The sequence below is a fragment of the Ambystoma mexicanum genome, chromosome 4q, assembly GCF_040938575.1.
Source record: "Ambystoma mexicanum isolate Mex_15411 chromosome 4q, UKY_AmexF1_1, whole genome shotgun sequence".
In the NCBI taxonomy this organism is placed as follows: Eukaryota; Metazoa; Chordata; class Amphibia; order Caudata; family Ambystomatidae; genus Ambystoma; species Ambystoma mexicanum.
The window spans coordinates 412840198-412867017 of NC_090928.1; the positions used below are offsets into that span (position 1 = coordinate 412840198).

At 47.7% G+C, this 26820-nt stretch overlaps 1 protein-coding gene across 2 annotated transcripts in view; it reads right to left on the reverse strand.

Moving 5' to 3' along the window:
• LOC138467756 (zinc finger protein 879-like) overlaps positions 1-26820 on the reverse strand; it is a 702003-nt gene that overhangs the window by 430154 nt on the left and 245029 nt on the right. For both annotated transcript variants that reach the window (XM_069607986.1, XM_069607985.1), the window contains one exon: positions 2641-2754. In XM_069607986.1, coding sequence (XP_069464087.1) covers positions 2641-2754 — 114 coding nt within the window. The remainder of the gene's footprint in view (positions 1-2640; positions 2755-26820) is intronic.

Below are 26820 nucleotides of genomic sequence, written 5' to 3' on the forward strand. Positions count from 1 at the left end.
TCATGTATACTTGTCAAAAGAACTATAGCGATGGCTTGGAAGACACCAGCGGGCCCCAGACACGAGCGATGGTTAAACGAAATGGCGAGGTGGACGACGGCAGAGACCAGAGCCTGGCAGGAAGGAACTACATCTAGTGGAGAAGCCACAGGCGGCTCCTTGGTCGCTTGGAGGGCCCTTCTGACGGGCATGCTCTTCGACGCGGACCATAAGCCCCCTTGAACACCTGTTGCGGTTCCCAGTGACAGGCTCCCATCATTACAAAGTATATGCCTCTTGTAGCTGTTCCCCTCCACTTCCTGAGAAGCCATACTCTGGACTGAATCACCATCATGGACCTCACTTACTACATTACACGAAGACTATAGTTGTTTAGGATAAGTTTCCTTTTGTTCTTTTCTTTTCTTTTCCTTCTCCCCATCTTATTCTCTCTTTCTCTCTTTTTCACTTGTTTAATTCACGAGTTTGTAATGTTTTATCATACCACGAAACCAATAAAAATACTTTTAAAAAAAAAAAAACAGAGAATTCTCCCTAACACACACATTTACATATAAAAAATACCTTTTTTGAACAGGAAACAGGAATAATTCTAGCTTAGTTACTACAAGCGTTTTCTACACAATTGTAGAGGAAAACGAGCTGCACTATTTTTAACTAAATTAACATACACTAGTCCATCTCTTTATAAAGCATAAGAATTACAAGTGGCCAGTTTTCACAATGATTTACGCAAACATACCTATACGTTTCTAACGGGCATGGCAGTAGTGGATACTTTGTCCAGGGCATAGCATTACGACATGCCCCAGACACCTACAAGTTACCTATTGCATCCACAAGGCATGGCTTAGGGGCCATTTGTCCAGGGCATCTCATTTGGCCATGCCACAGAACGCCCAAGCCACACTATGGGCCTCATTACGAGGTATGCCGGTAGCCATGCCGCTATTGCCGACATGGCTGCCGGCAAAACCGCATCCGTGTCCGTGTCCTCGGAATGAGGACTTACCGGACCATTCCGAGTTCGGATGGCCCGGTAATTCCTCACTTGAGGACACGGACACGGTTCATCCCCATTCCCATTTCAGCCCCCATAGGGCTGAATGGGAATGGGAGAGGGAGTAAACAACGGGCCATTACGAGATGGCCCGTTGTTTGCTCCCTCTTCCCCTCGCGGGACCCGGTATGCACGTCTGGTTTTCCCAGGCGTGCTTAACGTGTCCCGCGAGGGAACCTCGTAATGTGGCGGAACGGGTTGAACGGCACTGCAGCCTTTTACAGCGCCGTTTAACCTGTTCCGCCAGGGTCGTAATGAGGCCCTATGTGTTGAATGGCCACTTAGCCCGGGACATGGCATTTCGCAATACCACATGCTCCGATCAGAACACCAAAGTAACCACTGGGCAGGGCCAGTGGCTTTCCCCATTGGAAACTTTGTATATTCCCTAGGCGACCAAAAACCAATCAACTGTGGTCATTGGGCATGGCCTGCAACCATTCCCAGTTGTCACTTTACCCAGAGCATAGCTTGGCCATGTCTCAGGCAGCCAAAGCGAGCAGCGATGGTGACTGAGCATGTCCTTGGTGGGTCTGTGAGCCATTGACAGCCCTGTCAGTGGGTTCAAGCCAAGTCCAAGGGTTCAAGCTGGTCTCAAACCTCCAAGCCTGCCTAGAGAGATGTGGACCGGGTTTGCAGGCACAAAGACAAATCCAGCCTTTTGTGTTTGTTTTTACAACGCTATTACACACTTTCAAGGACCCCCCCCTCACAAATCCTAGGGTAGTTGACGGTCAAAGTACTTTCCCAGAACCCAGCCCACTCACAGACTAACCACTCCTGTTGCCCCCTGCTACAATTTCGAGAGCAGGCCCAAAATACACACCAAATGGCCAATCACAGCCCACAAAGGAGGCTTGTGAGTCATAGAATAGAACTGCAAGCTCAAAATATTAAAAAAAACTCTAATTTTGCTTACCCACTCCGTGCCTCGACCCACTTTTGGTCCTTTTCCCTACTTGCTCCACTCCTCTGGATTGCTCTCGTCTGGCCATCAAAGCCATCTCCTCATTGGTACTCTTCAAAGCGAGGCTCAAACTTCACCTTTCATCAAAGGAAGGCCCCTTCTGCAACCACACCACCCTTCTATCAAAACAAACCACCCAACAGTCCTCACCTGCATTCTACAAGCAAGCTGCTCTATGCAATTTATAAATACTGGAAGGAGACTCTCAATGTTATAAATATTGTTATGCTTCTATGTTCTCCAATCCCTGTACCCGTTATATGTCCCCACATTTACCCCTACGCCACCTAGAATGCGCTGTAAAATCCAACAACGCTTTATGTAAAGGCACATTACAATATAGGACTGTCTCTGCTCTCTAATTTTGCCTAATTTGCAACTCATTTCGGTTCGAAATAACATCCTGTTCTTCAATTAATACAAAATCAGGTGCGCTGTGTGTTGTAGTGGGAAGAGCTCGCAGAGGCATGCATAGACATATATGCATAGATTGGGATTTACATATATTAACATTAGGACAGAGTGAGATATTTGGCTGCGTCATCTTGGTATTCTATGCACGAAGAAAAGCAGAACCTGTTTAACTGCTTTCATCTGCAAGAGTTCAGCTGACCTGTGCTGAGACCATCATTGCTTTGCATCATGCCCATTTCTTCACGGTCCTTCAAATATTGATTGTCTTCACGGTTTATCCGGGATAAAGAATGTGACTTGCAAGTCTTATCACCTGAAATTAAAGACAAAAATCCATGAAAGTTCCACCATCATATAATTGTGTCACTTTGGCTGTCTATTTCTATACATTGCACAAAGCCCTCATTCCTTGTAAATAGATTTCTCACTTGCAACACCTGTACACGTTAACAATGAAAATACACAGTTAGGCTGTCAATCCTGTTCTACGTTTTCGATATGAAATTGTTATTGGTGGTGATGGAAGGTATATCCCAAGGAAAAAAAACAATGCAAAATATCATGTCATGTGACCATTCTTCAGAAAATGACAGAGAAATCCCAGGTTTTAATATCGTTACGGGTTGTTTTTTTGTATACATTTTTGGTATTTTTTATAAATATAAGACATATTAGAGCATAGCAATTCTTGAAGAACAGCAAGCATTATGAATTATACATGATTAGATTGATTAGATTGAAGGTGGACATTAAGTGCAGTAATAGGAAAAACAATATAAATCAGACAGTGACATTTTCTGGTTTGTATTGGAAAACAAAACTATTGCATAATACATATTAATGCAGTAGTAATTAAGAATGATAAGGATTATTGAAAAACAATTAGTAGTGAGTGAGGCGTCTTAACAGCACTATTACGAATTATAGTAGTACAATTTTTAGTTGAAAGATCATTGCTGAAGCCATCACTGATTTCATTTATGATGTAATTAGTAAGGTCACCAGCGATGTCACCAGTGATGTCCTCTGTGATGTTATTTTTGTAGTCAAAGTTAAGGTGGACATGCTTGTAATGCAAGTGCCGATTTTCAGGGGTTTGCCTCATTAAATCTGATCACCTTAACTTTCTGTTAAACAAGGTTATTTCACTGAATTTCAAAGGTTTTGTTGCTATGCTTTTTTCACGTTAAATCTGATCACCTTAACTCTCTCTTACCTAAGGTTTGTTCACTGAATTTCTTTTTTTTTCTTTTTTTTGCTCTGTATTCTGTTATATTATTTTATTTATTTAGTTTTCAATTTATTCATAATTTCTCATTATTCAGATACACTTAGTTTACAATAGTATTACCAAAGTATAACACAACAAACAAAAAGGGGGATATGAACAATTCAGTGGAATGTAGTCTGTAAAAACAACAGCAGAGCGAGCATTGACAAATATCCCAACATTGTCGTAAATGAGCATAATGTTCCATCCCTATCTAATATATTTAACCATTAATATAAACAGCTGTATGGTCACAAAACTCACAAGGAAAACAAGACTGACATATGTTGTGGGTCAGGAAAAAAAGAAATGAAAGACGGACACAAAGTTATTTTATTCACAAAGTCAGAAATTTTATTAAACAGAAATGGGTTGGGAAACTGCCTCTCTATTTCTATTCTAAAGAGAAATTTCCCTACCTAGAAAACTAAAACTAAAAGATCTGTCTGTGTCAAGTAGGCAGAAACCTAAAAGCATTCCTTCTGTCCAAAACATTCTAAGCTGATCCTCACACTAGAAACAAAACAACAAAGGTTGCACAGAAATGTCTTGAATTGGGCCTTAGCCCTTAAATGAAGCGGTAATGCTATTACTGCCACATTGAAGGGTTGGTCCAGTCATGAGTTGGGCGGTAGGTAGGAGATTTACCACCAGATTTTTGCTGGTGGTAAAAATGTCCCCTTACTGCCCGTTTGAGGGTGTTTTCGGCGCTATTACCACAGGGGCCAATTACGAATGGCGGTAATGGGATCCAATGGGGAATGGGAATTTACCGCTGTACAGCTACTCATGATCCGGCGCTAATAACACCGGACCGAGTAGTGGTAACGCTAGTTGCACTGGTGGTATCCCAGAGGTATTCCTGCCGGGATACCACCAGACTCCTGATGAGGCCCAATTTACTTGATATTAGCAAAAAATGTTCAAAACCAAAAATATAAGGATGACTCCAAAACAAATGGTTTCCAAGGAAAGACCCTTGGATCCAGAGGGTGGTTCCATTTGCCCCGATTTTTAGGTAGGATGGTAAAATGTGTCTCTTTGTCCAACAGTTCCTATGTGTCAAAGTGTATCAATATCCAACAGTTCCTTTGTATCAAAGTGTCTCTTTGATCCAAAGGAACCATTTGTGTCTTGGATGATAAGATCTTACAAATAAAGACTTCATAAAAGCTACTGTGTCTCGGTGTCATTAGTGTAACATTGGCGACGAGGATCTCGAACCATGCAGGACCCCCAGCGAGAAGGAAGAGTATGCCGTGCCGCTCCGTTTCTTAACGTTGCAGCAGCCAACGAGGGACTGCCTCCATGCGCCTTACGTGTGGTCCAGAAAGGTAGAGCGACTGCTGCCCACCAAGTAAGTGTTTGCCGGGCGTCCTCGCCGTAATCATTAGTTCAGACACTACAAGGCGCCTCGACCCGCTACAGAAAAAATATATAATGCCCCTGGAGTTCCATTTCGGGTGAAGCACATGTCTGTGAAAAGAGTAGTCTCCCCAGAGAGGCGCATTACTCACTGTTCAGGGAGCCTACTATCCCGCCTACAGTGTTCGCCCTGCGGGGAAGCCGTAGAACACCAACGTTCTCCTATCGTAGGGCACGGTATAGAGGGACACCTGAATATAGGAACTCCCTCCCTCAAGTAAGAGAAGCGCAAGTGCACTGGCGCTCCATACACGGTGAAGAAATTTGACGGAGCAGAAGGGAGGAGAAGGGCGGCAACACACGACAAGAAGAATAGTGGAAGGGGTAAAGCAGTGGGGCCGACATGCACAAGAAGAGCAGAGAAAGGGCAGAGGCAGTCAGAACAGCAGCTGAGGAGATTAGAGGGGAGATCCAAATGACAGACACAGTACCCAAGGGAGCAAGAAGGTGAATGGTGAAAAAGACACAGTCAGCAAGAACAATAGGAGAGGGGAAATTCCCAGGTGGGGGGAAGGACCACAGTGCAGTACAGTATTTTGCAAAGAACACAAGGGTGTGCAAGGGAAAAGTCAAAAGGGCAAGGAAAGACTGCACAAGTGTACAGGAAGCCAAACCCTGTGAGCGGCTGACCTAAAAAGGACGAGTCTAGATGGCTATGTCAAGTGCATCAGGACCACCCATGTTTATGGCCACTACTGGTTCAATGAGAATAAAGTTGCCGCAGTGGAAAAAGAGCTTTTTGCACTAGATCAAGGCTGCCTGTGCAAATTCCTTCTTCAACGACAGAAAGTTAGCTTTGTTAATACACTATCTGGGGTATATAGGACAAAGGATTTTTGAGACCCTACCGCAACCTCCAAATGATGGTGGAGGTGACTCAATGAATGAACTTGAAAGCACATTGCTCAGACTGGATTTACACTTTAACCCCAAAATTAGCACGATTTTGGAACGATTCAACTTCCACATGAGAGTGCAGGAGCCAGGTGAGTCGGTGGAAGAATTTCTTAAGGCTCTACGCCACCTGGCATTGTCGTGCACATTTGAAGGGGCTTATGACGAACACATAAGGGACCAATTTATGACACATTGTGGCACAGACAGAATTCGGGAGGAGTTATGGTTAAGGGAGGAGCCCACCCTTGATGAAGTACTGGACATAGCCCAGAGGGTAGAACATTCATTGGCATGTGTTGCCAAAGTAACAGGAAGAGAAACCAATGAGGTGAAGCCAGAAGTCCTGAATGTGAGTGAGTCCAAGAGCAAGAAGAAAGCAAAGGATAAAGAAAAACAAATTGCTTGAGGAGGGGTGGAAGTCAAAGCAAGCAAACAGAAAGGGGGAAAAAGAGAAGAACGTTTATGCTTTCGGTGCACCAGCAATCCCATTTTGCTGCGTCAGTGATATGTCCAGGAAGGAAAGCTACCTGTGCAAAATGTAGGAGGAAGGGACATTTTGCAAACTGTTGTAAACATTATCAATTTTGTCAATTCAACCAGAGGAGAGTACTCTATGTCAACGAGGAAGATGGACAAAAGTCATCAGATGAAGAAGAGGAATATCCTGTAGAGAACATTATCGTCAACACCATCAATGTTGTGTGTAATGGAGAGGATGATCATACTTGTGAGCACCCGTATGCGTGTATTAGAATCAATTGCAGAGAGGTCTGGATGATGGCGCATTCAAGGTCAAAGATCTCCCTCATGTCCAGGGAGGTGTTTGAAAGGGATGTAAAGGGAGACATCCAGAATTTGTTAACCTCTGATATAAGGCCTGGGGGGCATATTCAGGATGCTATTGACTTGTTGGGATATTTCATTGGAGAGTTTGAATTTAAGGGGCAGCACAGTGAAGGAAAGATCTATGTGACCAAGAAGGGTCTCACACTGTTGGGGTGGAGCGAACAGAAGAAGTTGAGGATGAGGCTGAACCCCAATGAGGTTGAGCAAGTGTTGCAGGTGGGTTGTACGGCGGTGGAGCGACACCCCAATGTATTTAAGAAGGTTGTAGGAAAAATTAAAGGGGTCCAGCATCAAATTATTTTGAGGAAGGGAAGTGTACCCGTGGCGGACAAATTAAGGCCTGTTCCGTTGACCTTAAGGGAAGGAGTCAAGAAGGAGTTGAACAAGATGTTGCAACTAGGCATCATTGAGAAAGCAGGGTGGGTGGATTGGACCTCGCCTTTAGTAGTTGTCAAGAAGAGTTCTGGAGAATTGTGGTTGTACGTGGAACTGCGTGAGCTGAACAAGTGTGTGTTGGTCGACCAACATCCCCTTCCCAATATGGGAGAAATGTTGGTTAGAGTGGGACAAGGAAAGGTGTTCTCTAAGCTTGATATGTCGTCGGCGTATCATCAGGTGGAATTAGAAGAAGGGTGTCGGAAGTTCACAGGGTTCATTACACATGAAGGGGTTTTCAAGTTCAGACGGATGCCCTTTGGTCTAGTATCGGCTTCATCGGTCTTTCAAAAGGTCATGGACAGATTATTTGGAGGATGAAGGCTGTCTTTTGCTTTCAAGACAATGTGCTTCTCTCTGGGGAGTCCGAGGAAGACCATGGTAGGGTGCTAGATACTACTGCACTTAAGATATTTGAGAAGAGCGGCATTATACTGAGGGAGGAGAAGTGTAGGTTTGTAGTTATCAAGGTAGAGTACCTATGGCACAAAGTATCTAGGAGTGGGGTAAAGCCTAAAGATTGCTTGGTTGACACCATCAAGGAGGTCAGACGTCCAGTCGATAAGGTGGAATTGAGGTCATTTTTAGGGATGACAGAATTCTACCAGAAGTTTGTCATTAATTACGCGAACAAAGTAATTGAGTTGAGAAAGTTATTAAAAAAAGGAAACAAGTTTGTTTGGTCTAAGGAGTGTGAAGAGGAGTTTGTGAGATTAAAGGAGGAGATTGATCTGGCAAGTCCTTTGGGCTGCTTTTATACACGCCATACTAGTGTAGTCACTGTTGATGCATCTGAAGGTGGAATTGGCGCCGTTCTATCCGAGATGGGTGTTGGGGGAGTTGAAAACATAATTGCCCATGCCTCTCGAGGGTTGCGAGGGGCTGAATCCCGGTATTCAGTGTTGGAAAGAGAAGCGCTTGCTTGCTACTGGGCTATGCAAAGGTTTAAAATGTTTATATGGGGCACAGATTTCATTATTCTTAGGGATGAAAAGCCTCTTAAAGAGGGGGGCGTGGCCAGCACCAGAGCGATGGGGACATGAGCCTCCGAGCTCCCGCGGCCGCCGCACATATCTTGGAAGAAATAGCCTGATATCCGTGTCGGATTGATGCCAAAAAAAAACCTATCGGGAGGAGAACCGCTGCTGCAGACACTAGTGGAAAATCGCTGCGGATGACAAAGGACCGAAGCTGCAGGCGAGCAAGGAAGTTTCCGAAGCGTGTCGGAGAAAGGAAAGGAATCCAAGATGGCGACAAGGACGTGAGCCCTCCAGTGCGACAAGAGAACCCGATCGGGATGCGGCTAAGACTGGAGGCATGAGAGAGACATCACACAGCGACTCCCTGCAAGAGGTGGGTGCGAGCGGAGCGCTGTGCAGAAAAAGCTTTCCTGGGGCTGGCCTGTGCTACCTGGGCGGTGGGAGAGGGGGCCCGTAACATCTACCCGCCAGCACTGCACCCAGCGCCTCAGCGGTGGACGGCGTTCTCCCTCGCCGCCAAATCATCAAGGGCGGCCAGGCCCACTGCGCTCAGAGCAGGAACTATGAGGTATGCCCCAGCGGAAAGGGACACGGACAAGGAGCTGACCTAAGGAAGCAGCTGCGCAATACGCGGCCATAAAGGTCCACGCATGGCCAGAACCTCCCAAACCCCCCCAAAATAAAATAATACTCAAGGCTGGTGGTTGTGCTGTGGTAAGGGAGCAAAAACACGGGAAGAAACACACCCCTTACCTGAAACAAACAAGGGTAAAGGGGAATCTACCAGCAATAAGCAACGATCGGGGCAGGGCACCCTGATCCCTACAACGCAGATCATTGCTGCACTGGAGGAGGACTAGGAGATGATACTGGGGAGCAGCAAAGCGAGGCCGGAGCCGGCAAGAATAACCGAACTGTGAACCAGTCAATCAGGGGCACACGGAAACGGGGCACCACCCCAGAGCAAACAAGCAACCGACCTATAAAGCTCCAATAACCCCAAAAGCCAGAAAGCGGAAAGCCCCACAAGGCATGGCAAACATACCCCATACCCGAAAGCGGATAATAAACTCTACTGTAGTGGTGCACACACAAGAACACCTCAGATCGGTGCGAATTGCCCACTGGCAAGAGAGCACAGCAACAAACCTGCCCATAGGAGAAGTCCCGTACACCAGAGCGCACCAAACCAAAGGCCACAAATGCCGTGCAGAGCTGATAGAAAAAACCCCACTGACTCAGTGGGAACAACTGATCCAATTCAGGGGCAGCAGCTGTGTGAATCATCCGTACAAGCAACAACAAACTTCCAATCGTAGGCGACAGATGACAAAAAATAAGCCGTCCCCTAACACACCCAGGCAAAACCCGCTAACCACAATCACGAGTCTCCAATATGGGCAAAGAAAAAAACAAAAAGCCGGGAATGCAAAGCAAGATTGACCAATTCACCACACCTGCGACAAACACACTGGCAGAACAATCCCACCTGGAAACAATGGAAGGAGACAGGGACGCAATATCCTTGAAGGATATCACTGGAGGAGGACTAGGAGATGATACTGGGGAGCAGCAAAGCGAGGCCGGAGTCGGCAAGAATAACCGAACTGTGATCCAGTCAATCAGGGCCACACGGAAACGGGGCCCCACCCCAGAGCAAACAAGCAACCGACCTATAAAGCTCCAATAACCCCAAAAGCCAGAAAGCGGAAAGCCCCACAAGGCACGGCAAACATACCCCATACCCGAAAGCGGATAATAAACTCTACTATAGTGGTGCACACACAAGAACACCTCAGATCGGTGCGAATACGGACAGTGCCCAGCGGCAGGAGAGCAGAGCAACAAACCTGCCCATAGGAGAAGTCCCGCACACCAGAGCGCACCATACCAAAGGCCACAAACACCCTGCAGAGCTGATAGAAAAGACCCCATTGACTCAGTGGGAACAACTGATCAGGGGCAGCAGCCGGGTGAATCATCCGTACAAGCAACAACAAACTGCCAATTGTAGGTTACAGACGACAGCAAAATAAGCAGTCCCCTAACACGCCCAGGCAACACCCGCTAACCACAATCACGAGTCTCCAATATGGGCAAAGATAAAACCAAAAAGCCGGGAATGCAAAGCAAGATTGACCAATTCACCACACCTGCGACAAACACGCTGGCAGAACAATCCCACCTGGAAACAATGGAAGGAGACGGGGACGCAATATCCTTGAAGGATATCATGGCGGCAATCGAGCACAAAATACATGGAATTAGCGTGGATGTCTCACTTATATGCAATGATCTCCAAAAACTAACCTTCTGCACTGGGGAGGCAGAGCAGCGCATATCCGTAGTGGAAGATGTACTGAGGAACCTAGAGCAGCAGCTGAACAGGGCCACAACCCGCCTAAAAGTACTGGAGGGGAGGGTTGATGAAGGAGAAGGCTGATCGAGTCGGAACAATGTAAGGATCCTGGGACTGCCAGAGAAAACTGAAGGCTCCAACATGGAGTTGTTTCTGGAACAATGGCTGATGGACTTGTTCGACCAAAAAGGATTCTCCAAATTCTGCTCGATAGAAAGGGCTCACCGAGTACCCACTGGACGCCCAATACCCGGCACCCCGCCACGCACGGTGGTGGCAAAATGTCTAAATTACAGAGATCGGGATGCACTGCTGCAAATGGCATGCACAAAAGGTACGATAACCCACAATGGCTCAAGGATAGCATTTCTTCCAGACTATACAAGAGAAGTGCAAAAGGTAAGGCAATCATTTGATCAACTCAAAAAACAATTGCGCTCCCTGAACGTAAAATACAGCCTAGTGTTTCCAGCTCAACTGAAAATCTACCATAAAGGGACGACAGTCCCGTTTACGGACCTGAAAGAAGCCTGGAGATGGGCGGAGCAGCACATAGATGGCGATTGGAGATCGACTCGGAGAAACAGAAATGGCAACCTTGGAATCCTGTCGGTCCGAGAGCCCCCCTGAACAACCACCGGACCCGGATGAAATCCTACCCCCAAACGAAGGGTAGGGCTGACACAAGAACTGGGACCGTACCACATGATCCAAGCTTGGCGCCGGAGCAGCGGGGAACTCCCAACACACTAAAGTAATGCAGTAAAACGTTCGATATGGATAAAAACAAATAAGCGGCGGCCTTGAACGTACGCAGGCCCCCCAGCCCACTGGGAACAGCTGTGGGCGCTGTAAGTGTTGTTAATTGCAGTCAGGAGTAGACTCTAATTAAACTCCGACTGATGTTCGGGGGACAGGTACTTCGAGTTGGAGCGGAGTATGGGGAAGGGGTAGGGGAGTTTGTATTAGTTTGTTTAGTTTATTGTTCTAAGAAGGCTTTTGTTTATATATGGGCCTGGAAGTCACTGCACACATTGGGTCAGAGTCTGGTTCCCGCCACAGGGATGCAATGCACCATGACAAAGTACAATCAACACACCCTGACATACCTATCCCCCAGCTCGAATGACAGGGCCCCCCAATAGAGACAATACTAAATCCATAAAAATTATGACATGGAATGCGAATGGGCTAGGCAGCAGCATTAAGAGGCGCCTAGTATTACAACAACTAAACCGGTACGCACCAGATGCAGCGTTCCTGACCGAAACGCACTTGGCAGGCACGAATTGCAACTTATTTAAATGAACCAACTACCGCATAGCACTGCACTCCGGCTTCTCCATGGGGTCCCGCGGAGTACTCATCCTAATAAACAAGCGGCTGCCATTTAACCTGTTATCCGTCACACAAGACACAGCGGGTAGATTCGAAAATATAAGAAGAACCCTCTGGAAACGCACCACATCCATGCTAGCTATTTACGCACCGCTGACCCTGCTTACCTCCTTAATCAATGACATCACACCCATAATCACTGGCGATCCCTCAAATCTGATGACAATAGGAGGAGACTTCAATGAGGTCATGAATCTAGAACTCGATCGCACACATATTCGCACTAGGAACCCCTCCATGCGCACCAAACTAGCTACATTTACCGATGGTCTGGGCTTGAAAGATGTGTGGAGACACCTACACCCTGACATAAGAGAAGACTCGTTCCACTCCGGAGCACATGCCTCCCTATCGAGGCTAGACTACTTCTTTCTCCCAGCAGCCGAGTTGCACCTAGCAAGCGAGGCACAACTACTACCCAGAGGCATCTCAGACCACTCCCCTCTCATGCTAGAACTCACTACTGACAGACAGGCTCCCCCGCCTGCCTGACGACTAAACAATTACCTGGGCTTCCCTGAACTAGTGGAACATATCCAGAAGGCTACGGAATCGTACTTTGAACTGAGCAAGGCCTTGGTGGAAAACAGTGCTCTGGGAGGCATATAAAAAGGTACTAAGAGGGGATGTTATCGCCTGGACAACAGCTCACAGGAAAAAACAATTAAGATTACTCAGGGAAGCCGAAACACAAGTGCAAAGAGCAGAGGCAGCCCACCTAACCCTAAACCAACCTCAGTCACAGCGTGCGTTACAGCTGGCACAAAAACAGCTACAGAATATTGCCTTGGACAACGCCAAACAAGTGCACACAGCGATGCGCGCCAGGGTGTACGAAACTGGAGACAAAGCGGGCAAAATGCTGGCATGGCTGGAGAGAAGGGATGAGGGTCTCAGACATGTTAGGGCAATCAGGGCACAAGACGAGGCACCAATAACAGCAGATCAGGACATAGCGGAAGGCTTTGCAACCTACTTTGCTGAGCTCTATAAAACACCAACCTCCCCCATAGACACTTCAATCCTAGCAGGGATCACCCTCCCCAATATTAAACCCAACCAGATAACCCTGCTAGAAAAAAGATATCACAGAGGATGAATTAACCACAGCCATAGCAGACCTTCAATCCGGGAAAACCCTGGGACCAAATGGTCTCCCAGTAGAGGTATGGAAAGAAATAGGCCCAAATGTGACATTGCCACACCTAATGAAGATGTACGAAACCTCGCGTAAAGAGGGATGCCTCCCTCAGGATCTTAGGAAAGCCACCATAGTGGTATTGCCCAAGGCAGACAAGCCTCCAGACAGATGTAGTTCATACAGACCCATCTCACTCATTAATACCGAAACCAAAATCCTAGCAAAGACATTAGCTAACTGACTGCAGCAAATCATACCCTCCTTGATTCTCCCGGATCAATGCGGATTCATGCTGCAAAGATCCACACGTATGAATATATACAGGTTATACACAGCATTGGAGAAAGCAACCACAATTCAGGGCCCATTAGCTTTGCTTGCAGTGGACTTTGAAAAAGCGTTTGATTCAGTCAACTGGGAAGCAATCTGGGAAATAATGCAGAGAATGGGCTTTGGCCCGCAATTCATGAGTTGGGTTAAATTACTATATAAATCACCGGTGGCAGTGACAAAAGTGAACGGTTATGTATCTAACCCTTTGAATTAGGAAAGGGGACAAGACAGGGATGCCCCCTATCAGCTATGATCTTTGCGATAGTGATCAAACCCCTTGCGGTAGTACTAAGAGACACAGGGACATGGAACGGCTTCCGCTGGTCGGATAACTGGGAAGATAAAGTGTCCCTATACGCAGACGACCTGCTTATATATTTAAAAGATCCAGTAAGATCCTGCCCCATAGTGACTACTTTGCTGGAGAGATGCGGCTCGTTCAGCGGCCTACAAGTTAACTGGGCCAAATCCATCCTGTTTCAATTAGGACAGGAAGAAGGAACAGTACCATCCCACTGCCTCTACCAAGTAGAGAGGGAGCAATTCAGATATCTGGGTATACAAATCACGAACAATTTGAACGACTTAATTCCTAAGAACCTACACCCGGTAATGAGACAATTTGCGGAAGACGTCCGACATTGGTCAACCCTTCCATTAACACTACTATGCAAAGCGGCACTCTTCAAAATGATGGCCCTGCCCGCTTCCCATATATATTACAAAATGCCCCGTTACATATCCCACTAAACGAATTTCGCAAAATAGACCAGACACTCCGGAAGCTGTTATGGAATGACGGAATGGATGGAATACGCATGGCGCTCGCTACTCTTCTGAGGTCCATATGGGAGGGTGGAATTGGGCTCCCCCGACTGCAAACGTACTACTGGGCCAGCCAGTTGGCAGTCGTGAATGATAAACTGCACAGAGATACCTCAGCGCCACATAACAGATCACCAAAGACAAACACCCCCGAAAAACCAATCATGAAATACCTCTATAAGAGGAAAACCCGAACGACCACTTCCACCATGCAATCACACATAACCCGAATCTGGGCAGACACACACAAATTTGTGGCATGGGAAAACAAGCTGTCCCAAGCACAGCCACTATGAAACAACAAGAACCCCCCAGAAGTGTACACACTTCCATAATGGCCAAACTGGTCGCGGCAAGGGGCACTGACAATAGGTGATGTCGTGAAGGAAGGCAACATAATCCCATTCACAGAACTGGCGCTCCACTTCAATCTCCAGCAGACTGAACATTACCACTACACCCAGCTGCATCACGCATAACAGGCCCGCCTCCCTGATATACACTCCCTGCGGGAATACACCCCAATAGAACGAAACCTATTCCCAGAACGAATCAACCACAAAATAACATCGATTTTTTACAGTGCCATAACCTCCTTCGGTACAACAGAACTGTCAAGGCTACAGGCCAAATGGGAATCAGACGTGGGTACCATACTACCGGAGGAATGGGTCTCTGCACTGATGTTTCCCAGGGAAGTGGCTATATCGTCAAGATTTAGGCCGATTCAACTGAACATATTACACAGGGTATACTACCCCAGAGTAGCGCTCTATAGATGGGGAAGGATAAACGATTCAGATTGTCTGCGGTGCAGAACTGAGGAGGGCACCTTCTTTCATATCCTGTGGGATTGCGCACACATCCAACAATTCCGGAAGGCATGTTGCAATTAATTATCTGCAGTCATGGGCAAAAACGATTCCCAGAGACCCGAAACTACTACTGCTGGGGGTGGAGGGTGAGACTGAGCTGTCGAGATATGAAAAACTGTTTTTGTTCACCGCCACCACACTAATAAAAAGGAACATTGCACAACAATGGGGATCTGTGGTGTCGCCGAGCTACGATCAGTGGGTGACAGATGTGGACATTTGTGTTGCGATGGAGCGCAGGGTGTACACTGCCAGAGGATGCCCGGCAAAGGCGCAAAAAATATGGCTAAGATGGGAGGACGCCCACTAAAATACAGCTCGGAAAGGTTAATTGTGGTGATATGTTGGGACACTTCCTAGTAACTCTTCTGTACTCATACTGGGGAACGGGGGGACGACTTTCTGTAACATGTGGATTCACTCTCAACTATTTGCATGTTTTGGAGGAAAACAGACAATGACCTTCCATTTGTAGTGTGCTTGTATTTGTTTGTTTGTTTAAAAAAAACAATAAAATGTGCTATCAAAAAAAAGCCTCTTAAAGAAATCTTCGAGAGTAAAGGTTTAGACAAAGTTTCGAGAAGGGTGGCTGGATGGATCACCTGAATGGAGTGTCATCGGTTTAAGGTGGAAGTTATTCCTGGGAAGGAAAACATTTTAGCTGATAGTTTATCAAGATTGATGGTTATGAATAGTACTGAGGTAGAGGATGAGAATATGGAAATGGTGTTCGTTAACACCAGGGAATCGTATCCAGGGAAGAGTAGATGGAGAAGTGGGTAAGGATGATGTACTCATGCGGGTGATGGCGTATGTTGAATCATCGGTGTGGCCAGGGAAGGTAGATTTACAGCAGGAGGTAAAACCCTTTTGGGAGGTGAAGAATGAGTTGAGTGTGATTGATGGTGTATTTAGCTCATGGTGGATATATTGGGATAACGAAAACCAAGGGCATTCTAAGAAGCGACTATTGGTGGCCGGGGTTTGACAATGATATTGAAAGGAGGCTGATGGAGTGCCAATTGTGTATTAGATCTGGTAAGGGGGTAGAGGTGAGAAAGCAGCCTCTAGTGGAAGTTGATGTCCGAATGGGTGTGTGGATTGATCTGGCCATGGATATTTTGGGCCCCGTGGATCTTGGGTATGGTAGGGGAAAATACATTATATTACTTGCGGATTTATTTTCTAGATGGTGTGAGTTTAGTATAGTGAAAAATATTTCTGGAGAAACCCTGGTTAAAATGATCCAAGAGGTGTTTGTCAGGGAGGGTGTGCCCGATAGCATACTTACAGATAACGGTACACAGTTCACAGGCGGATGTTTCGTCAAGTATCTGGAGAAGTGTGGGGTGAGGCATAAGAGATCAGCGTTATACCACCCTGAGACCAATGGTTGTGTTGAGAGGATGAACAGGTGTGTGATGGAGAGCATACGAATGGCCGAAGAATGTGGGTGTTAGGCAGAAACCTGTGCAGTTCCCTCTGGGACCACTGCAAAAGATTTAAGACTACAGGTGTTGGCAGTAAACCCACTTGGTAGCAGTCTGCACCGCACAGATTCACTGAGGTAGCTGTGGCTGAGCAGTCAGACTTCCCTCAAGAAGAGTTAGGCAGTATACAGAGGATACATAATAGGTACAGAGGTACAATAGCACAAGCAAACACTGACCAGAGCTAGGTGTAAAAGTATAAACTTATTTATTAAAGGTACACTCATAAATTACACTAACACATTAGAATAGGTAAGAAAGTCAAACACAGGTACTATTACTCATATGTACATCCCTAATCGTTTGTTGGACAATTCTAAGTTAACACCACTTATTTCCAACCAGAGGTGAGCGCTTAACGTTAGATGGTACTCCAACAAGTATTACCAAAAGGGAGGGAAAAGGCAGAAATAAAGAGAGCAGTAAGGTAAAACACTTTTCACATAAGGTTAGCAAAGACAGTCAATGGTGGAACAAGGGGAATTAGTTCGGGGCCCGCGTTAGAGGGAGCCAGGCGAAAATGTGCCCAAGATCACACAATGTCACAAGTCTTTGCAGGTGAGTAGAAAACGGTTTTACTATGGTTCTGAAAAGTTTAGTTAGGGTGTCCCAGACCTACCCAGGTTCGAGAGCCGAGGGCTAAATCTACCCCGTACAATCGGTGGCAAGGGAGGCCGGGCGGAACACAGTACCTTTAAAAGTGGAAAGATTCCTCCAGCGGTGGTAGTCGTTCCTGGTAGTGGGTGCAAGTCGCGGCGTCGTCCCGAGGAAGAGGTGATCTCGACGGAGAGGAAGGCTGCAGGTCGTTGCACTACCAGGGATGAGGCCAGCCGTGGAGTTCTCCGGTCACAAAGGATTTTTACCCCTCTTTCGCGGTTGAGGTAAAAAGTGGTATCCCGGTTGCCGGGGTGCTTGGCACAGGCAAGGCGGCCACGAGATGCTTCGGGACGACGAAAAGAAGGCAGCAACTGGTTGTCCCCACCAGTTAAGGGAAGGAGACTCTCCGGCGGGAGATCTCCTCTGTCGTCGGGAAAAGTGGTGAGACGATTCTGCAGGGCTTCACCGGTGGTGTCGTCTTGGCAGGTCGGCTCGGCTTCTCCCTCTTCGGCTTCTTAGGTCCTGTGGCGACTTCTGAAGGACCAGTCCCAAAAACCCTGCTTTTATGCAGCAAACCCCCATTCATACAGCCTAGCTGTCACTCAAACATGCTAAGTGGTGAGCGGGGTGGCTCACCACTTGGGCCAATCACACTAGAGTGCGACCTGAGTTGGCAAGGCAACTCGGTCCAGGGTGCCTAAACCCCCTCCCACACCCCCTGTGGTACCCAGACAGAATGGCACCACTTTGGAGGGCTTCTGTGCAGAAGCCCGCCAAAAGTGGAACAAAGGCTCGACTCGGGTTCAGGGTTACTGAAGTGAACCTAGACGCCATTTTGGCGGCGAGTTCCGGCAAAAAATCCCAACCGGTGAATTTATATTAAATAAATAAACCGGCGGTATCTTTAACATTGCACCAAAAAGTGGTGCATCAAAAACCAATGGGAAATCCCATTGGGAAATATTCCGGTGGAATATTTCCGTGGTATCCACTGCCACCAGCCAGAACTCGGCGAGGGGGGACGGGACAGTACCCCCTCGACAACAGACCCAGGGGCAATCTAATTGCCCCTACCAGTACTTCCACAGTAAGATGGTTTGTACTGGTTAAGTTCCTAAGTTAAGACTAGTAAAGTCAATGGTAACTTTACAGACCCAGGGAGACAGTAGTCAGTCCCAGGGTGTGGAGTCTATGTTTGGTGGTCTCTAGGACACCCCTGTGCTACTGCACTCAGGGTGCTGTGTAACACATATTCAAAAACCAATGATGGCCTATGGGAAAATTACCCCCTAGCCCATAAGCACATAGCAAGTCACAGAGAACACTCTCAAGTCATGTCCAAGAGTGAGGGTAAAAGAGTCTCACTCTTGGCAGGAGAAAACAATAAACCCCACAAAATCCAGCAAAGCTGCTGGGGGACTCACTAGGTTAGGAAATTCAGCCTAAACAGAGAATTCTTCCTAACAGTGGGTGTGATAAGAAGGTTGCCATTCAGGAGATATTGTTTGTCATGCGCATGTCACCGCATTCCGTTACAGAAATATGCCTGTTTTAGTTGAGATGGGGTCGTAAACCCAATACCACAGTTAGCCCGCTGTGGTTGGGTAGAAGCAGGGAGTGTGGCCATCTTGTGGATGTTGTAAGGAGAGTATTGAAGAAGAAAAAGAAGGAATCGGTGACCCGAGAGAATGTAAGGAGAGGTAAGAAGGTGTTGAGGGTTGAATGCGGAGACATGGTGAGGATAAAGAAGGGTGTAGTGAGGAGGAAGGGCGAACCTTTGTATTCAGACCCCCTGAGGGTAGTGGCTGTGTTGAGAGGGGCAGTGCATGTGGTTTGTGGGCATGTTTGGAACAAAGACAGGATTGCGGTTGTGAGAAGAGGTGTGGTGTGAGTGTGAGTAATGTAAACGGAGGGAGATGTCGTATAGTGTTAGCTTGGCCGGAATGTGATGATGTCAATTGGAATGTTCCCCTCATTGTTGTTCTACTAATGTTTATGTGTTTATGTTTGCCGGGGTTCTGGAGAGAGGCAGTTGGATCCCAGCAGGATTTGCTGTGGCTGTGTCTCGCAGTGCTGGGGGTCTTTGATGATAAGATCTTAGAAATAAAGACTTCATAAAAGCTACTGCATCAAGGTGTCAGTAGCGTAACAAGAATATAGTTCTCCTTCTTGGTACGGGTCACCTTTCGCTAGGAGTCCGTAGAGGAGCGAGATTTTCCCCCTCTCGTCTGCTGATGTTATGGTCCATTCTAGTGCGTTAAGTTCCCTACCGCCATGTGTTCTTGTTCTGTGTTGTGACATCCAGTGCCTGAGTTGGGCGTATCGGAACCTTTCTGATTGTGGGAGTCGGAATTTTGCTTTACATTCCTCAAATGATAGTGGGGTCCCGTTGGTGAAGAAATCAGCGATTTGTCTTAAACCCCTTCCCGCCATTTATGGAACCCCGCTGGATTCTATACCAGAGTAAGGGACCCCATTGAGCCTCTGCTGCCCCAACGGCGTGCTGCCTTACTCCGGCACTGAACTGTGTTTTTGGTGGATGTAAGTGGACTGGGCCCCGCAAGAGGTGTGGTAGGGCTGCGAGCGGAGATGGGCTCCATGCTTCCTCAATTTGCTTCCAGCAGGGTTGATTATTGGTGACCTGCCAGGCAAAGGAGTATGATAGTTGCGCTGCTAGACAATACCTAGAAACATCTGGAACACCAAGGACCTCCCAGCCCCTGCCACTCCCCGGATCATAATTCTCCTGGCTATTTGTGGTTTTCTCCTGACCCATACATATCCCAGTAACCCCTTTTGTAACTTTTGGAGCTCTCCCTCGGGGATGGTGACTGGTACGGCAAGGCTTTGGTAGATCCGCCTTGGAACTAAGTTCATTTTTTCAGGGCCGTAATTCTCCCATGCCATGAAACCACTTGTTTGTGCCAGCGCTCCAGGTCATTCAGTAGGTCCCTGAATAGCTGTGGGAAATTAGCCCGGTACACTCGCTCAATTTTGTTTGGTATCTGAACCCCTAAGTAGGTGATGTGGGATCTAGTCCTTGACTTCGCGTATTTGACCCTAAAGCCTGAAGCCTGTCCAAATGCCGAGAGCTCCTGTCAGAGATCCTCCAAGGGGCAATCAATCTGGGTTAGGGAGAGGAGGATGTTGTCCGCATACGTAGAGACCTTATAGCAGTTACTGCCCAACCACAGGCCTTGGATTCATGGGTTGTCGCTGATTCTGGCCGCAAACAGTTCCATGGAGAGTGCAAATATTAAAGGCGACAGGGGACAGCCTTGACGTGTGCCTCTGGAGACAGTGAGTTCCGAGGACCTTGCACAGTTTATTCTCAGTGGTGTGGAGGGATGTTGGTAGTTGGCCAGGACCCATTTGATGAATCTCGGGCCGAACCCAAAGTGGGTTAACGGCTCGCTTATGTACCCCCAGTCTAGCGGGTCAAATGCCTTGTGAGCATCAAGCGAGATTACCGGCAGTTCTACCCCCATCCTGGAGGTGCTCTCAATTAAGTTTAGGGTACACCTGATGTTATCTTGCATGGTGCGGCCTGGGATGGACCCTGTTTGGTCCAGATGTATTAGATCGGGGAGGACCCTAGCAAGACTAGTTGCCAGGATCTTAGAGAAGATTTTTGCATCATTGTTCATTAGTGCTGTGGGTCAATAGGTGGCAGAGTTTTCTGGGTCCTTTCCTGGTTTTGTAATGAGCACTGTTAGGGATTCCTCCATGGAGGGCTAATGACCCCTGTGGTCAAGAAGGAGTTAAAGAGTATCAAGAGTTGAGGAGCTAAGATGTAGGCATGTGCCTTATAGAATCGCGCAGTGAACCCGTCGGGGCCCGAGGCTGCGTTTTTCAAGGATTGTATTGCTTCCGTCACCTCTTCTATTGTGATGGGGAGCTTGAGGGACCCCAAATTGTGTGGCTCATTACCTCTACGGCTAGCGGCCAGATGACTGGTTTGCAGCGCTTTCTCAGTTGAAGCCCCAGACATGACCTCTCTGTGGTGGTCCATCAATGCCCTCATTTATTCACCCTCTGAGCACAGTAATGTTCCGTCTGTGACCCTAAGTGTTTGGATATTGTTTCGAGTATGGATCTTTTTCAGTTTATACACCAGGAGCCAGTTCGCCTTATTGCTGTTCATATAACAGTATTGTTTAGTGTATGCAAGTGCCCGAGCGGATTTGTCAGTTAGGTCCATTTCCAGGGAAGATTTTGCTTTTTTGAGCTCTCTTTCTGTTTTTGTGGTCTGGTACCTCTTGAATAACTTTTCCAGTTCCACCACTCTATCCTCTAGTCTAGCCTAGCTTTAAGTTGCCTGGCTCTCCTTTGTGCTGTGGCATATTTGATCAGCAACCTCCGCACCACTGGCTTCATGGCATCCCAGATCACTGCATCAGAGCACCCCAGCGAGGGATTTTCACTGAAATAACAAACGAGGGCCTTCCTTAATTACTGCATCTTAAAGTAATGAGTCCTGCAACTTCCAGTGCCTCTGTGGCTGCTTTGGGAGGCCCTGCACTAGCACCCGGGCTAACACTGGGCTAACACTGGGGCATAGTCTGATAGCACCTTTGGTTGAACCACTTCAAGGCAGGGGATCAGCTCACTGCACATAAGAATCGAGTCTATCCTACAGAGGCCTTTGTGGACGTGGGAGTAAAATGTGTAGTCACAGACTCTTTAATTAGAGAGTCTCCATACGTCTACTAACCCTGTTTCCCTCAGAAATCCGTTGAACCCTATTGCTCGTGTGTAATCTTCCCTTGAAGTTGGCAGGGTTTTGTCATTGTTTGGGTTAGGGGCCAGGTTGAAGTCTCCTACTATAAGGAGTCGGCCCTCCCCAAATGTGATGATGTCTGGTATGATGGTGCAGAGGAAGCAGTCTTGTGCACTGTTTGGGCAGTATATGGATGCAAAGGTTAGGGCTTGCTCAAGCAGATGACCCTTTATTAATACATATCTCCCCATTGGATCTTGCTTCACAGTAACTTATGTCAGTGGTATCTCCTGGCTGAAAAGTAAAGCAACCTCCTCTTTTTTTCCAGCGCAGTGGCGAAATAGTGCTTAGTGAATCGGCTTAATCATATGCACTTCTCGTCAGCCTCAAGGAGGTGTGTTGTCCCGTCTGATGCTTTCCGCCAGATCCCGTTCCTCCCCACTCTCCTCACCTGATTCCAAGTCCTCCGGTTGCAGTAGCCTGTGAGAGAGATAGTCCTTCTCCTTTTTGTGTAGAACGTATCTGTCTCGAGAGGAAGCCACAGTGAGCGCTAAAGTGTAGCAAACCTGGGGCCTTCTTCCCCCGATCAGACAATAACGAAGGGAAAAAGCCTGTTCAGGCAGAAAAAACCCTCCGATGAGAGAAGCAGCTTGAGATGGTCCGGAGCAAGCAGCTGAAGTGGCGTCCTTGAGGTAGGTAGCTGATGGGAGCAGGCGAAGCCGGATATCCAATGTGGAGAAGGAATCGGAGAGAGGGAGAGCCACCGTAAAAAGAACCAGCGGAAAAATACTTCTCCGGAGCAACAGAGAACCGAAGCGGCTGGGAGAGAACGCAGCCGAAGGTAAGGCAGAGAAGGCAGACGCGGAGGGGCCGCGCACCGCAGGAGAAAACAAGCCGAGAGGTAAGGAGAGAGCGGGAAGGAGAGACAAGGCAGGGGTAGACAGAGAGAGAGAAGGAAAGGTGGTCCGAGGGAGGCAGACCGAGGAAGCAAGGAAGTGACCGGAACAGTTGAGACTGGAAAACTAGCGTATAGACCCAAAGATGCGAGCTAGCGCAGTGAAGGGGGTTGCAACGCAGCGATCGTTGGGAGAGAAGGAAAGAAATACGTCCCAGCAGCGCCATGTTGGAAAACCACTAGACCGTAGGGTGCGCTGAGGAGAAATCACGTAGCGGAACCTCTGCTCGCCCTTCCAGCGCGTAGCCGCCAACGTGGATACAAACGCCAAACAGGACGGCGGATGACATGTGTTTCCTGCAGGCAGACTATATCAGCGGAGAGCTCGGATAGTCTGCGCTCTACCGATTTCCGCTTCCACCGGAAAGTTAAGGCCCTGCACATTCCAGGTTACCATGCATAGTTCTTTAGTAGAGTCAACTGCCATATTTGTTCCCTGGTGCCAAGCCGATCAGCCCCCAACCCGGTCCTCTACCCCGTGGGTAGAAATTATAACACCCCATATTGCTTTTCATCCTGTATCGCTAAGTGATTCCCTGTTTCTGCTCCTTCCTCTTAACATTCCCCCAACAGATTTCTCCCCAACAACCTCCCTCCCCCCGCCCGTCCAACAAACATAGAGCACATGAGCCCAGCCCACAACCCTTGGGACAACCGGCTCAGAGCCTGACAACCAACCTTAATAGAGACAGCTAGTGCCGCTTGATGACATGGGTAAACGCTACAGTTGCGCCAGTACTGCTGATCATTTTGCTGACCGCCAGCTCTAGGGGCCCTTCAGGATTACATCTGCACCTGTTTGTATCCCCATAACAAGTGTTCAATAGTTTCAGTCCACGGGGCGGCTTGCCTGTCCCCTGTGGGACGTGTTGCTGCCATTCAGATAGGAGCACCAGAGGTGTCTCCTGGGAGTTCGGTACTACAACCCTTGGAGTAGGTAGTTCTCGCTTTCAGGTGAGTCACTCCATCTCAGTCTTTGTCCTTTTCTTGCTTTTGTGGTCTGGGCCCTTGATCCTTTGCCTTCTGTCCACCCGGATTCAGGGATTAGTGGTGCCTTTCAGTGGGGCCTCACTGGATGCTGCGCCACCCTCGCTGCTGTCATCCGCCCCAGCCGGATTCAGGAGTATTTCCTACTCTTTCATGGTACGTATTTGCCATTGTTTGCCCTCAAGGTTGAAATTCAGCATGGTGGGGAAACCCCAGTGGTGTAGCACCTTCTTTTCCAGCAACCATTCCGTCAGCAATTTTAGGGACTTCCCTTTCAGCACTGTGGTTGCGGCCAGATCCTGGTACAGCGTGATGGAGGCATCTCTAAATTGGATGCGAGCAGATTCCTGGCTTCTTGCATTATCTCTTCTTTGTCCCTGTAGAAGTGGACTCTCACTACGAAATCTAGTGGAGTAGCTAGTGCGTGTCTTGATCTGGTTCGGGGCACCCTGTCCAGTTCCAGTGGGGCGCTGTCGGGAAGCGTCAGGATGAATAGAAAGAGGATTTGTGAGCTGTCGCCTAGCTCTGCATCTGTGATGGTATTTGGGATTACACACAGGCGGATCTTACTGTGGCGGAAGCGGTTTTCTGAGTCCTCCTTCTTCAGTTCCAGGGCCTCACATCTGGCCTCCAGTGCAGTGATCCTGTCTGCTCCCGCTCCAATCTCGAAAGACTGGTTGCACAGCATGGTTTCAATTTTGGTAGTTCTGCTTTCAACCTCATCCATGCATTTGTCAAGGATAGTGATTTTCTTCATTAGCTCCTCAGTGCCATTTTGGTATTCTTTGGTCAGGAGGTCCTGAAGGTCAGTCTTAGTTACAGCTTGAGCAAAAGGAGAGTTGCCGAGCTCAGAGTCTCCTCTTTGGATCAGTGCCTCAACCCGTTCCCCCTTTTAGATTTCTCCATGGTAGTCGCCGAGAGCAAGGTGGAGATGTTCACTTGTTTTGCTAGTTTGTTTTTTTTGGGCATCTTTCCTGTCAGTGTCAAAGAGCGCTCCCTCCGTCCGATGCGAGATCGTACCTCGCGTCGTCACTTTATGTTAGTGGATCAGGTCGTGTCTGCCTCAAAGTGGCTTTGCCCCGTGCAATTATTAGGTGAGCTTCACAAGAGGTTTGTAGGATCCTATGAGGCTGGCTTTTAGCGTGCTGTCTCCCCGCCACTTCTCAGTGTCGTGTGGGGTATGCTGCTTGTCTTTTTCTAGGTAGGCATTCCCTGTCTGGGCCTGGGACAATGGCTGCACCAGCTGGCAATGCAAATCTCTCAAGCTTGTTTTACTGTTAGCCCCAAAATGGCAAATTTCTTGCAATGATCAGTCACAGACATATCTATTTGGACCAGTGCGCTACGATCAGAACTTCGAGTTGAAACAATAAAGTGGGTGTCACTTTCAGAACTGCCCCGGGTCTCGCCACCGCTGGCTAGTCTTACAGGGTAGTCCCTGTTTGCCATGCATGCTTTGGTGGGGGAGCTGCTCGGTGGTGTTGCGGTGCAGTTAGGGGATCCATACCTTCGTACACTCTCAGCTCGATAGCGGCTGGATAGCTCTCCCTGCCAGTTCCCATGAGGGTGGCTGTCGTGGGATGGAGACGGCACTGGAAGGTGGAGGCAGCGAACCCTAAGCCATCGGCAATTAGCGCTGAAAGTGCTTCAACAGTCCCTCATTATCCTCGGGGACCGACCTCTCGAGTCCCGTCTGCCATTTTGAGTGCCACGTTGGGTAGGCAGCAGTGTGATACCGCAGCCCGGTGTGTGAGAACAGGGTAAGCGGGGGGCGGGAGGGGCGGCCTGCTCCGGTATGCCAGTCTCTATCCCGTTAACCATCTTGGTGTGCAGTTTTAGGGCAAACAGCATGCTTTTACCGCTATTAGCTGTCTGGTTGTCGGGCTAAGGCTGTGAGCTATCAGGGGGCCATGCTGCGCGCTACGGCTCCAAGCCACGGCCCTGCTGCTGCCATTTTCAAATGTCCCACTGACTTTAGGTCCAGCAAAACAAAGAGCTTGCACGTTAGACTTCAGGCTTCTCTTAGTTTGCATAAACTCCTTCCTCCTCTTCCTCGTTTCAGTACCAGAGGGTTAATAGGAGTTGGATTACATAGATGTTACTGGATTTCTTGGATGTGGTTGTTCAAAAGTCCCACAAAAAGACACATTCAAACCAGAAGATGTTATCTATGGGTTGTGAGTATTTGAGTAATAGATGGGGGCTTGACTAGAGTAATATAGAGGAAAGGTTTTCTGATTTTTATTATAGGATAGGACTGTTAGGTGACAGTAAGACATCGAGGTCTCGGATATTATAGTCTTCCTCCAGTGAAAGGATGGGATACCGCATCAATTCCATGGAGTCACAACCTCCCTCAGGTAGTTGTCGCCTCCCCTGTGATCCTCCCTCATATAGCCGGCCCCCATGGTCAAGATCAGGTAGCGGCAGCCAGCCCCTGGCCACACGGGAGGAGGTCACCATCGGGGAATCAGTGATGACCCCACTGGATTCATTACACATAACACAAGAGGGGTCAGGGATAAGCAAGCGGTAAGAAATAAGGACTACCCATCATATCAGGGTATAAATCATACACTAAAAGAAATCAATATTAGTGATACTAAGCATACACATTATTGAAAGTGAGCCAAATCAATTGATAGTCTTCAATGAAATCCTTTTTAACATATAATACTCTTTCCCTAGCAGACAACAGTAACATACTGTTCAGCCAATCCTCAAGTTTAGACATCCCACTAGATTTCTATTTTCTTAAGAACCTGTTTCTTAGCTAGTAACAAAGCTTAGTATGTCCTGTTTTTGGCTCCAGCAGAATATTTGAAATCATTTGGAATTAAACCCAA